Raw genomic sequence first — 13319 nt, 5'->3', positions numbered from 1 at the left:
ATAGTGATTCTCTTGTCTTAATCTCTTCCCTATTTTTACTGCCACCTTTGGCACTGGAATCCCGACGCCCTGGAAAGGTGCTGTTATTATGGAGACAAAACTATACGCTTTGCAGTTGCTGACGGTGTAAAGGGTAATTATTTTACAGAGAGTTTAAGCCGGATAAACAAGCCGAGATCGGGTTATAAACGGTGTAAAGCAGGGATTAACAACTTACTTAAGGGAAAGTCTTAATCAGATTTTACGGTATTTTCTTATCCCCATCCTATGAATAGAAATTTTGTCATACTACCTTCTACATCACTTTCACAGATAAAATCCATCTCTCAAATGGTTTAGTATCATGGAATAAAGTTTTAATCTTGACTCATAATAGCAAAATGAAGGAGAAAACTGAGACCAAGACCTAACTTCCTCGCTCTAAAACATTCGTAGCTGGATTTCCAGACCAGCTTATGGAGAAACAGACTCAAAATTTTTATGTCATTGAAAATCCGAAAAAAGGTGCGAGTACTGATATAACTTGGAAGAAAGGTACACGTTCATGTAAAGGATATCCTCAAAATACATTTTAAAAAATCAACACATTGAGTGTAATATTATCATATAGAAGATCACATTAGACTGTACGATTGGTTGCCTATCCCTGATCGAGATGTCGTGTCCAGCCTTGTACAGTGGCTCAGCTCTCTCACTCAATAATTCCAAACTCATAAAGTAATATGAATTATGATTTGATAGTTTTCTAATGATGTTGTCATACCGATAATGTAGTGTATTAAGATGCAAATGTTATTGCGTCTGTCTGACGCAGGCTAGGATTCAGCCCGATACCCGATGACACCCGATGATATTCACATGCACTGTGTGAATATTATCTGCTGCACAGGAAACAGGAATCCAATAGCGAATTGCTTGGTGCAAACATAGGAAGCGATGTTCCCGCCAAACCAGTTGGCTTTCTGATATTAAGTTTAATCTGACACAAAACCAAAGTACCTTAGACTTTAGTAGACTCTCGTGAAGGTCATCCTCACACACAGCTTATCAGTCAAAATAACAACCAATCGGGTGTGAATTGTCATCAGCATAATACTGCACAGCTCAAAGAAGACGCTACCAACGCGTCGACCAACAATCTGCTTATCAAAAAAAGTGTCAACCATTCAACATACTCCGGCGGATGCTGTTTGTTTCTTTTAAACGGCCTGTCAACATGTTGCTGATCTAGTCGCCCGATCGTGATCAGGTATATGTTGCGTGTGTCCTCTTCTAATACCTGTTCACCTTCACATACTTTATTATCAGCGTGTAGATGCGTATTAGTGGCAAGTGACTCCGCCACATCGGGCCAGGTTGGGCAGGTTGCAGCAGTTTCAAGGGCCTGACTAGCTTACCTCCCACCTTACCCTTTCCTCTCACTCTCACACTGTCTCCGCTGCAAAATTTGCCTCCTGAGGCAGGAAAAAAAAATTCGGGCACTCCCCTATCACCCGGTGTCTGACGCGTTGGAACTAATTTGTTTGATTAATGGTGTTATTTGATGGAAGTTTGAACGAAAAGGAATGGATTTATGATCCAAACAGTCACTCATAACGTCGATGTGGGCATGTGTTTCGGTTGGCTAATCCTTGCTTTCTCACTGCGCTCACTGAGCTCAGCGACTTGGCGCGTGAGAAGGAACAATACATTCGCTGTATCATGTTATGTGATGAGGTGTGTTTCGTTTGCATAAGGACGGTCAAAACGACTTTTGAATTAGCATCACAATTTCAAGTTTGCGGGGACTCGGATTGAAGTTGTTTTGCTATTTTGGACGAAACCTTTCCTCTGCCTACAAATACGCCACAGTCACATTTAGGCATCCTTGAAAACAGTCTCGTAAATCGACGTTACTATTCTCCGGTTTTAGAGCTGACTTCTGAACCACCCAGGCGACAACTCTCGGCAGCTCCCATAAACTGCTGCGTAACGAGATAAACATTACTCTCGAAAGTGCATTTACTGCAGCCGTGCATCGGACAGGTGAAGTAAAACAAATGTTACTGCAGAAACTAGTCATAAAAATCACTGACATACTTAATGCATTGTCGCCGCCGGTAATACGAGGGAAATCTGGCTAGGCCTAGTGTACCTAGGATGTGAGCGGATCCGATACCCACCCAGCGTGGTACTTTGTAGACTCCTCCGCACATTGCGTGTTCTAAGACATTTGTACACGCCAGGTACTGTGGTGCGCACATCACGAGCAAACTACCAACACCAACCCTAGCCCGTACCACGCCACTACACCAGACAGCCAAATAAATATGGATTCTTTATGACGACCAATTAATAAAACTGTCATCTGATTGATTCAATCCTTTTTCCTCTGTTATCGCTCTGTCTCTCATTCCGTTTCTATTTCCCTAACCAACACAATTTCGCACAATCGCACTACCAGTGCATCGCCTCGAGATATCTTGCGAAGTGGATGTTTGCAAGGATCAAACGCACTCGGTATCTTTTGCATGATCGGTGAGCGATCGGTGTGTATAAAAAATTTAAAAGTTGTTTCCCAAAGACAACCTGCCAAAGTACGCGCATTGTGTTGCCGTGTTTGTTCACTGTGGAGCCCAACGGAGCAGAATCCGGAGGCGATAAACGATCGACCATAACCAGACGCCACTCGTTCGATCGATCGCGATCTCTAGTGGCCGGTTTGCAAAACTGGATCTTTCGATCTTCGATCGAGCAAAGTGCAAAATCTCGTACCGGTACAGCATTTACGCCTAATCCGATCGGTGGAGTAATTTGCACCATTACGCTGTCGCGATCATGATCGCAAGTGCGCAACTTAGTGTACGCAAATGGCCCGGCTGGTGTGTCCTACCATTAGGGCGCTTGGGTGCGGTTGTCAAACAGTGAAGTGTAGTGTCATTGCCATTTTTTTTTTGCGAGCGGCGTCGATCGCTGGTGGCACACTTTTGGTGAACGCGTGTGTGGGGTTCGGCGAATTTGTCGTTTGTCCCGGTACACGGCTCTATAGTCCTACTTACACTGCGGAGGTCTATCGAATGAATGAGTCTCATTAACCTGCAGGACGAAGGGGGCACCACAGGCATATCTGGCTGTTCGTGTGTCCATGTCTGAAGTGTAGCGCTGGGTTGAAGTTAATAAGACGCAGTAAGGTCAACGACGGTTGGACAATGAATGGACAATTATAGTAAAGGCACGTGCAGTAGGATCATGGTGCGGATTTAACACCAAGCACACCAAGCCGAATGATGACACCCAACCCCATGACTACATCCGAGTCGGCTCGAGCACGGCTGAAAGTGGAATTAAGCCAGCTAAATGTGTCACGAGACACCAGGCTTTCAACCAGCGTAGTCTGGACATCATTCAGTCCAAGGTGGCTAAAGAATCTGGGCGTAATAGTGCACCAGATGCATGTAATGGGCCTCAGACGATGGATTTGCCATTGTTGTTTATGGTAATCTTCGTACCGTAATGGCCTGACAGGCTGAAGAAGGTGTTCTGGAATCAACAGACACTTGGGAAGTCCTTTGGGACGATGATCCGTAGAGTAATGCTTTTCTCCCCTTAATTAAGCTTTCGCGTAGGATGGTGAGCTGTCCTGGTGCTGAACGAACGACTTTAGAAGAGGTGTGGTGCGAAAGGATTTGAATTCAGTTTTGGACGTATCGAAACAATATTTATTTCTGTGTCCATGCATTGTTCTGGAAGAAAAGTAGGACATCTGAAGAGATATTTATTGTATGTGCTCTTTTAGCTTTATCTCAATCTTAAACCAAATACATTTAATAGTGCCAAAGATAATAAAGAAACGCTCAGAGTTCATTTCTATACAAGCTCAACCGATACGGGCACCTGTTCATCTTGGGATTAAAGGGGTAGATTTGCATTTTATAATATTATCGTTCCCACGTGAACAGTGGCAAACCCAGACAGACAGGCAGACGGACGGACACACTCACATTGCCACACTGACCATAAATTGTAACCATCAAATCTATGTCGATTACTTACGGGATTTGCCTAAATGGATGGCTCTGCGATTTGCATACGATATCGCACCCGCGTTCCTTGTTTGGGAGCTTCGGGAAAAGATTATTGTTACCATTTTAGTGGCGCATTACGCACCAAATAGGCGAACCGGTAGCGATAGTGAAGAGTTCCAGCAGACCAGGTTTAAAGCGAAGGAACGTGTGAGTATATCTTCTCCCTAAGTGAAACAAATGATTGAATTATGCATTAGAAACTGAGGAAATGCTGTGGATGCTGAAGCTTAGTCTCACAGTTATATCGTTAAAAAAGCGAGTAATTATCCACTCTCTGGAATTGAATTCAGGATGTTAAGTGAGAGAGCTTGCTTAGCAGCTTTTTTAAGAATTTATCTTTAATTAACAGTGGTATTAAAGAGTTGGATAAATAGTTTAAAGTACATTAAGGGGAGTTATTAAATTGATAACTACATCAGATGATTAAATGATCATAGGTTGAATCGTATTTCATTTATCTTTCAGGACTCAGTGAATACTTTTTCTTCTTGGCTTAACGACCTATCAGGACACACCGGCCATCGAATGGCTTTCTAGACTTGCTTATACCACACAGTTGAATAGTCCGGCCTCACTACGGGTGAACGATCCGAAATCGCTGTCATCCTACCATCGGGACGCCCCAATAAATTGAATACCTTGGTCACCAATAATCTTTGAAGTAGTACTGACTGACGAAATGAACGAATCAACTGACAAATGAAATGGCTAACATGACGAATCAACTTTCAATCAATCTTTGTAGGGCAGTTCTTCCTCCGCTCTGACTGACTGACTATCCAAGTACGTAGTATCAATAAACCTAGTAAACCAACCTTAGTAGGTTCTTCAGCCAAAAAGAAGAAAATTGTACTACGATTTACATTCAGTATCAGCACTTCAGTGCTTTAGTTTTCTCTAATCCAAGAAGATGTTTATGTCTATAGATTGATCAAACGCTCTCCTTGGCGCTTGCATCGTTTGGCAAGCGCATAAGGAGCATGCTATCAAATGTTACTCGCTATCTATTATTTATTCAGCACCAAAAACTACACTCAACTTTAACCTTTGTCTGTGTATTGGGGCATTAAAATTAAACATGGAAAATCATTAACGCTTGGCGCCTCCAAAAATCACACCGCGACGAGCAAGCAAAGATGATCGCACACCCACGAGGCCAACCAAAACTAACAGCATAAACCAAACCCCGACGCCTCGAATGGCGAATCTCTGCTTCTTTTTCTTTTTGCTGTGATTTGGTTTCCTTTTTGAGTCAAAACAACAGCCCTCCAGTGTAGGAATTGCCAACCAAACTCACCTTCGCGTGGGTGGCTTACTTAATTCGCAAAATTCATCATTCTCTCGCCCCTCTTGGCCCCTGTTACCTTTACATCATCAATTCAATTTTTGCCATCCACCGTATGCTTGCCGCACGCTGTCACATTGGCACTGCGCATTCCGCGTTTTATAAACCGAACCGAACTTTATTTGCACACTTTATGGTGGCGATTTATGGTGGACCTAACGCCGACATCTCTTCATCGTGGATGAAGCGGTCCATTTCAATGATAGATCGTTATGGAAGCTGCTAAAATGCGCCACCTTACGGAGCTAATGAAAAGGAAATAACATTTTAATTGACTCGTGGTGTGCTGCGGTGGACTGACATTAAGCGGGAAGATAGTCAAAATGGTACCAAATTCATAGCATGTGAAGGGAGTTCAAATGATGATTTAAACAAACTGATGGTCCTCCTAAATGTTAGACGATGGATTGTCAATATTAAGAGCTAGATTCAGGCGATTCCTTCATAGTGCAGTTTATACTATTGGCGGAGTTGCCAGTGGCCTCATAGGCCAGAAATCCTCTTTAGTATTAATCGTCAATTGCACCCCGCCCCTCCTCAGCTCTAGACATTATGCACAGGAAGAAGACTGTGCCCTCTAACCCCCGATCCGCATAGGGCCTCTAAATATATACTCATTCCGTCTAGGGCACCTCTAAACAGCATAATCTGCTGTTGGTTCTTCAGGAAGTATTACCTTCAGTAGTATTGCAGCTTAAACCTTCATCAAGTGTTACCGTGTCAGTTAGTGAATTCTTCAATTCTTGCATGAAGATCAATTAATGGTCTGTCTCTATATTTACTATACACTACATTTGCGAAGGTTTGGTGGCCGACGCGGTTACAGTGCCAGTCTTCAGTCAAGTTAATCAATATCAAGACAACGTTACATGCTGTTCTAAGATTTTTTCCGGGATCAAAGTATTCCAACCATTTCCATCAACTGTAGAAACGTTAACGAGTTTTATGGGTTTTAATGAAATTCTAATGTTCAGAACGGTCAGTTGCGAACAATTTGAGACAGTGAAATCATACTGCCAAAGCCTAACCAAATAACTTATCAAACTCATCGGGTAATCAGAGTGTATCGATTGTGGCAGGTGTCAAATTCTACTTCACAACCTTTTTCGCCTGCAGGACGATTAATGCGACGTTAAGAAAATTCGAGCATCTAACAATGAAAAAATTATGGCTTTAAATCACAACCAAATCTCTTGGCCTGTTGGCAAAAAGCCGACAGTGAGTTTAGAAATGACAAGTTGAGTAAATATGCCACATATCTAATGATATTTTTGACACTTTTTTAATCTTCAACAGGGACAACCTGTTCCGATTTTCGCTGCGTCTGGATGAAATCGAACGGGCACCATGGGAGGTGCCGGTCAGCATGCGTGATCTCTGCCTGCAAAAGGGTCAATCGGAAGATGCCTGCCATAACTACGTGATGGTGCTGCAAAGTTACGGCAATCAGGTGTATGCTTGCGGTACACACGCCTTTCATCCACGCTGTACCGTGCGCCACATGGAGGACCTGTCCGTGACGAGAAACGATGACGGTGTGGCTAAGTGTCCTTTCAACCCGAACGCTAACATGACTGCTCTGATGTCGGAATCGGGACAACTGTTCGTGGGTACGGCGACTGACTTTTCCGGGCTCGATTCCGCTATCATGCGTTCGGACATTACCCAGAATAATGCACGGATTCTGCGCACGGTTCAGTACAATTCACTGTGGCTGAATGAACCACAGTTTGCCGGTAGTTTCGAGCACGGTGGATTCATTTACTTCGTACTGCGTGAGGCAGCGGTAGAGTATATGAACTGTGGAAAGATCATCTACTCGCGGATTGCACGTGTTTGTAAGAACGATCCCGGTGGCACATTGGGCATTCTGAAGGATAACTGGACGTCGTTTGTGAAGGCTCAGCTGAACTGTTCCCTGCCCGGAAATTATCCGTTCTACTACAACGAGGTGCAGGGTATGGTGTATTCGCAGGACGAAGGTGTTCTGTATGCGACCTTCACCACTCCAGAGTAAGTGTGATTATGTTAATCTCTTAAAAGAATTTTATGCAAGGCTATGTTTTGTTTCGTGTCCTTATAGGAACAGCATTCACGGATCAGCCATCTGCGCGTACAACATGTCCGCTATTCAAACCGCATTCGACGGTGCCTTCAAGTATCAGGAATCGAAGGGAGCAGCCTGGCGCGCTCAGGATGTCACGAATCGGGATCATTACGAGTGTCGTGGTGTTGGCACTAATGGACGCCATATGTCGCTTATCGAGTCGTCCAAGTACCAGTTGATGGATCAAGCCATTCAACCGATCACAGGACGCCCTTTGTACCATACGGCGCTGGAGCGCTTGAGTCACATTGCGATCGATATCATCCCGACCAAACTGCACGAACGTGTACACATCATTTACGTTTCGACCGATGCAGGTACGATCAAGAAGATCTCGGTACTGCCCCGAACCAAAGACACGTGTGTGATTGAAATTTGGCAACCGGAGGAACATCCGGAAACACCGATCAAGGTGATGCAGTACGTGAAGGACACCGAATCGCTGTACGTCGGGACGGAGCGTGCGCTGATGCGTATTCCGGCGAATCACTGTGGACGACATCTGTCTCGCACGAGCTGTCTTAACTCGATGGATCCTTACTGTGGATGGAACGAGCTACAGGAGGCTTGCACGATCGCACCAAACGGAGATACACTCGCACGGTACTGGGTACAGAATGCGACCGAATGTCCCGTACTCACTGCTCCTGTAGATGGTGGTTGGTCAGCATGGTCCGGTTGGTTCCGCTGTGCGCAATCACCCGGCCCGGCTGGAGCTGCAGGTGGAGGCTCAGGTACAACAGGTGAAGAATTTGGTCCTAACGCCGACACGTGTTTGTGTAGAACGCGCACGTGTAATAATCCCCTACCAAAGAATGGTGGCCGTGCTTGTACCGGGATGCATATCGCCGTCACCAACTGTACCGTGCACGGTGGCTGGACGGAATGGTCGGCATGGTCGGCTTGCTCGCAAACCTGTGGTATGGCTGTGAAGACGCGTCGTCGCACCTGTGGCAATCCAAAGCCAGCGCACGGAGGACGCGTATGTGTCGGTCCGGATCGGGCTGAGATTTACTGCTCACACCTACCACCGTGTCCAGCTCCGAAACAACCTCCCATCGATGGTGGCTGGGGTCCGTACGGAGACTTTGGTGAGTGTAGTGCGGTTTGTGGTGGAGGATTCCGGATAAGGCGTCGCAAGTGCGATAACCCTGTGCCACAGAACGGAGGGATGGATTGTTCGGGATGCCACTTTGACTACGAAGTGTGTAATACACAATCGTGTCCGGATGTTCGGAAAGCGGGCACATGGACTCCTTGGTTGACTGTGCCGAATGGAACAACTATGACCGGTGGATACGTGGAGAAGCGATTCCGATTCACTTGCAAGGCGCCGATTGCGGATTCCGCTTTGCTGAAGATTACACCGAAAGAAGAGATCCGCGTGTGTCAGGCGGACGGCTCCTGCCAGCGATCGATCGATCCGAACGCACTGGCGACGGGTTTGACGGGGGGTGAAGATGGAGAGGATGGTTGGAGCGAATGGAGCTCGTGGAGTCCTTGCAGTGCATCCTGTGGTGGAGGCTATCAGCATCGTACGCGCACCTGTGAGAAGCTGGAGTGTGTAGGTTTCAACAAGACGCGTAGAGCCTGCAATACGCAACCCTGCAGAGGTAAGATCGTATTTCTACGGTACGGAAGATCGCATGCATATTAATATCTTCTTGTGCTTCACAGGCGAATGGGGCTGCTGGACAGATTGGTCACCATGTTCGGTGAGCTGCGGCACTGGTACTCGATCACGGTCACGTCAATGCCTGTCGATGTCCGGTAGCATTACGCCCGAAAACGATTGCGAAGGTAAAAGCATTCAGTATGAGAGCTGCGACATGCCGAGTTGTGACTGTAAGTAGTGTGCCAAACGATCGACAAACGATCGACGACTTCCAAAGTAAACATTTGACACATATTACGTACTTTATTGCAGCTTTCCTTGGCTGGGGCGAATGGAGCGAATGGTCACCGTGTAATGCGGACAATGAGAAGATTCGCACACGCGCCTGTCTTCAACCACATTCGGTCTCGTCTACCGGTGAACTCACGTGCCAAGGCAGTGATCGTGAACTGCGCAAGTGTAACATCGAACAATCCAATGGTAAGTGAGACTTTGTCAGCTAAGACATATCAACTCTACCAGATTTACTAAACTGCTTTACTCGTTTATAAACAGATGTTCCTCTGCCACCGGCTGCCGTGTACGTGTCATCCATTTCGGCCATTGTGATCGCCGTTCTGGTAACGATGGTTGTGGTCTGCAGTATCACCATACCCGCAACCGTGATCCTCGTTAACAAGAAGAAGAAAGGCCTGAAAGCGATCCAGGGTTCGCCGTGCTACGGTTCCTACCCAAACCAATACTCCTCACTACCGACCAAGGATGTTAGTATGGATTTAATGGTAATAAGAACCTTCCCTTCCATGTTCCACGTTGCTTTTAATCGCTTTCTCACATCATAACACGACAGCTTAAAGCTCGAATGATCGAAGAAAATGCAGATTTTAAGACTTCCATTTTTTGTTCCAGTACACCGATGGTGGTCACAAACCCAAACGACAGTCATCCTTCAAGGGTTCGCGTAACGATGCGAGTGGATCGAAGCTTTCCAACGGTACCGGTACGCTAGTTAAGTCCATCAACGTGAACGGTGGCCCGCTTGGTAATAATACGCCGAAAATTCTTTCCAAATCGTTCAACGAAACCGATACGGCAACGATCAAGCGCAATTCGCACGGTCCCAACAATATTCGGCATGCTCGACAGCTGGAAATGGATGAGGACAAGTACTGACCGGTGGAGAAACTTATGGACGGATTTTAACTTACAGACAATTTGATCCCAAGAAAGTTCGCTATTGTTAGGAAGTTGGAAAAGACGATAGGATAGCTTTTAATGGAAAGAAGTATTCGGACTTAGTAGCGTAACGCCCTAACGCAAATGACAAACCGTGTATAGAGTTAAAGTTGACCCTGATTGCAATGCCGATGTGTGCCATTAGTATAATTGTATTGTGTGTATCATCTCGTGTAGGATCGTCAAAGTAACAAACAATTCGCTGTAACCTAACGCATAGGGAGAGAGAGATAAATATACAGGATGTAACTTGTCGTTTAACTGTTACTAGGAAGAAAAATTTAGTCCGACGACTTATACCTGCTCGTATAACACAATTTTAAAATAATTGTAGAGAAGAATCAGACTTGGAGTTTAGTGATCGAAATTTGTTTTAAACCATGTTAAGTAATCTTCTTGGTGCGAACATGTCATTGCATCTGCACATTGAAGTAGCTCATATTGAGCAGTTAGTATAGAGAAACTCGTACAGCATTTACTAGGATCGACGTATCAATGCCCTTGGGGAGTGAAGCAAGTGTTGAAACAAAAAAACACACATGCAAAGGGCACAACGACGGTTGAACTTTGTTTTTAGTAACGCAGAAGGGCCAAAATGAAACAATCTTAAAAGACTTGAGCAAGGTGTGAAAGACAGTTGTGGTAAAGTGTTTGTAGAATTTAGATGACGAGCAGTTAGTGTTAAGTGTAGCGGTACTTTTCGGTTAAGTTTTGTTGAAGCTTCCACTAACGATGTGTTCGATTTCGACGTTGACTTAAATGTAGTGATAAAGACAAACAAAAGGTTTAGCAATGTTACAGCAAATCAAAACCGTTCGAAATAAAACCTTAAAACCACAAAAACAGTTGAATTAAAATGTGTGTAATGTTTTCGTTGATAAATAATACCTTCAGCACGTGTACAAGAGACTGCATTATGTTTTGCTTAAAAACAATTTCAACACATATTTTTAATTGCAAATTCGACATCTTTTAATCATCAATCATTCATATTGCATAACATTGAAAGATCTGGTAAGTCATGGGAGCCATGATTTGAGAAATCATGCCTTGTTAATAGCAGTGGAAATAATAATATAATATTGGAACCAGCAACTAATCGAAGGTTGAAGGTTTCCAGTACTTAGCACTTCAGCTTTAAAATTCCTACTATCCTCCTACTATCTGCGTGTGGCGCAAAAGATAAAATTCGACCAGAGGCGGATTATTGTATGAGAAAATTTAGCAGATCTACTTATAAGTGAGCGGTCCTGAGGGATTTGAAGTGTTGAAAAGACCCCTGAACTTCATCAGGGGTTACCTGTTGTAAGGGACACGTTTGCGTTATCTTTTGTTCCTGGGAATATAGTTGCTGCAGTTGACAATCATAACGGTAATTTTGGAGCGTATCCTACTTCACAGTCAAAATCAATGGCGGATCTTCCTATAAGCAGACGGAGCGGTCACGTGGAGGCCCCCGACTCGATTGGGGCCCCAAAACGAATTGGTTGTTATGAATACGAGAGGCCCCTGTTCGTACCGTGCTCCCAGATCCCTCGTTCAGCCCATCCCCCTCCCTGCCTCTCCTCGGGGAGAGAATGTCGATTTACAGGATCCTCCATATCGCCCCGTGCAGAAAAGGAATGCTTCGTATGCTTAGGAAACAGATTAAGCAACCTCTGCCACAACCCTCTCTTTCTTCGGTCGTTTTAATAAAAATCATACCTTAGCTTTCTTCCCTAGCCCTCAAATTTTGACTAAGTGTGGATCGGTAAGTGTTTATAGCATAAATTAACGAGTAAAGCAGCATTCTAACCAACCCCTAAGAATGTTCATTGAAGTCGTAGGTATCCTCGGGTCTCTATCCATTAAACGGGACAAGGTTCCGGCTTAACAACAGTAATATTCAAACTGACCTGGTCCTGGCCATTCAAAAACCTGGAGTAAAAGTGATCTGTTGATTGTGTCGTTCCGAACCATGAACCTTAGCGTAAAAGCATCCGTAAGGACGGATGCTTTTACGTAAGGCCGTAAGGACGAGTGACGATGATTATTGAAAATATGAGCATACCTGTACAAATTCGCTTTTATAATCTCGAAGTCGCTCAATTCAATTGATGATCGTGCATAACGACCTCCTTGGCAAGAATTCTTCTGAGGTCACCCACCAGGGATGACACTGTTTGAGAGCGAATTGAGCATCAAGACGGTACATAATTTATAACGAATATCCACTTTAGCAAATGCAAAGGGCCAAACTATCCCAACAGCTAGGCTAGACGTGTCCATTTTCAGTTCGTTGTCCTAGTGGATTCTTTCTATAGGCGCCATGAATAAAGGATAGAGAGGAAATCGTCCAATCAAATGAAATCGAGCCTTTTAAATTATTACATCGTGATTTTTTTAGATAACCTCACTGATGGATCCTGGTCAATGCTGGTAAACAGAAGAGCAAAATTAAAAAATTCTCTTTATTTTCCTGTTTAATCGTTGTGTCTCAAGAAGAGTGTCTGTTTCCATTAGCTTAGAATTTGTTGTTTTCAATAAAAATAGAATTTCAAAGAAGGAAAATCCAGACTTTATGATAAATGGTCACGATTTCAACCAAGAAATTGTTAGCATTTATTCTTCTGGCGTAGCAATACGGCCTGGCCTTCCTTTATGAATAAAAAAAAGAAATTCTTCTTGCGTAACTGTGGCACATTAGGGTTAGCATGCTTGGGATCCACCAGAATGCTTCATTTTTTCCATGATACCGTGGCAACTTTTAAGAAGCTCCTTGTACTATATATCTTGAAGATCACTAAAAGTTCTGAAGAAAAGAAGACAGGATATATCATCCTTTTCACTGATTGTGAACCACAATTTCTGTTGAATACTCCGGTTATTTAAATATGATCGAACGGTTTGATCTAGACTTCCACTCTATTCAATTTTCCTTCTCCACGAATGCCAGAATCATTATAGATATTT

At 44.2% G+C, this 13319-nt stretch overlaps 2 protein-coding genes across 2 annotated transcripts in view; one reads left to right on the top strand and one right to left on the bottom strand.

The window, feature by feature from the left end:
• The window catches only part of LOC126556840 (semaphorin-5A), a 102226-nt gene extending 91919 nt beyond the window's left edge, over positions 1–10307 (top strand). The window contains 6 exon segments of the mRNA XM_050212364.1: positions 6706–7422; positions 7493–9155; positions 9157–9361; positions 9444–9611; positions 9687–9895; positions 10041–10307. Of these exon segments, the coding sequence (XP_050068321.1) occupies positions 6706–7422; positions 7493–9155; positions 9157–9361; positions 9444–9611; positions 9687–9895; positions 10041–10304 (3226 nt within the window). The 3' untranslated portion in view covers positions 10305–10307.
• LOC126559083 (40S ribosomal protein S8) overlaps positions 1–13319 on the bottom strand; it is a 269441-nt gene that overhangs the window by 20377 nt on the left and 235745 nt on the right. The window lies entirely within an intron of this gene.

The sequence above is a fragment of the Anopheles maculipalpis genome, chromosome 2RL (assembly GCF_943734695.1).
Source record: "Anopheles maculipalpis chromosome 2RL, idAnoMacuDA_375_x, whole genome shotgun sequence".
In the NCBI taxonomy this organism is placed as follows: domain Eukaryota; kingdom Metazoa; phylum Arthropoda; class Insecta; order Diptera; family Culicidae; genus Anopheles; species Anopheles maculipalpis.
This window is presented reverse-complemented; position numbering and strand designations above follow the sequence as displayed.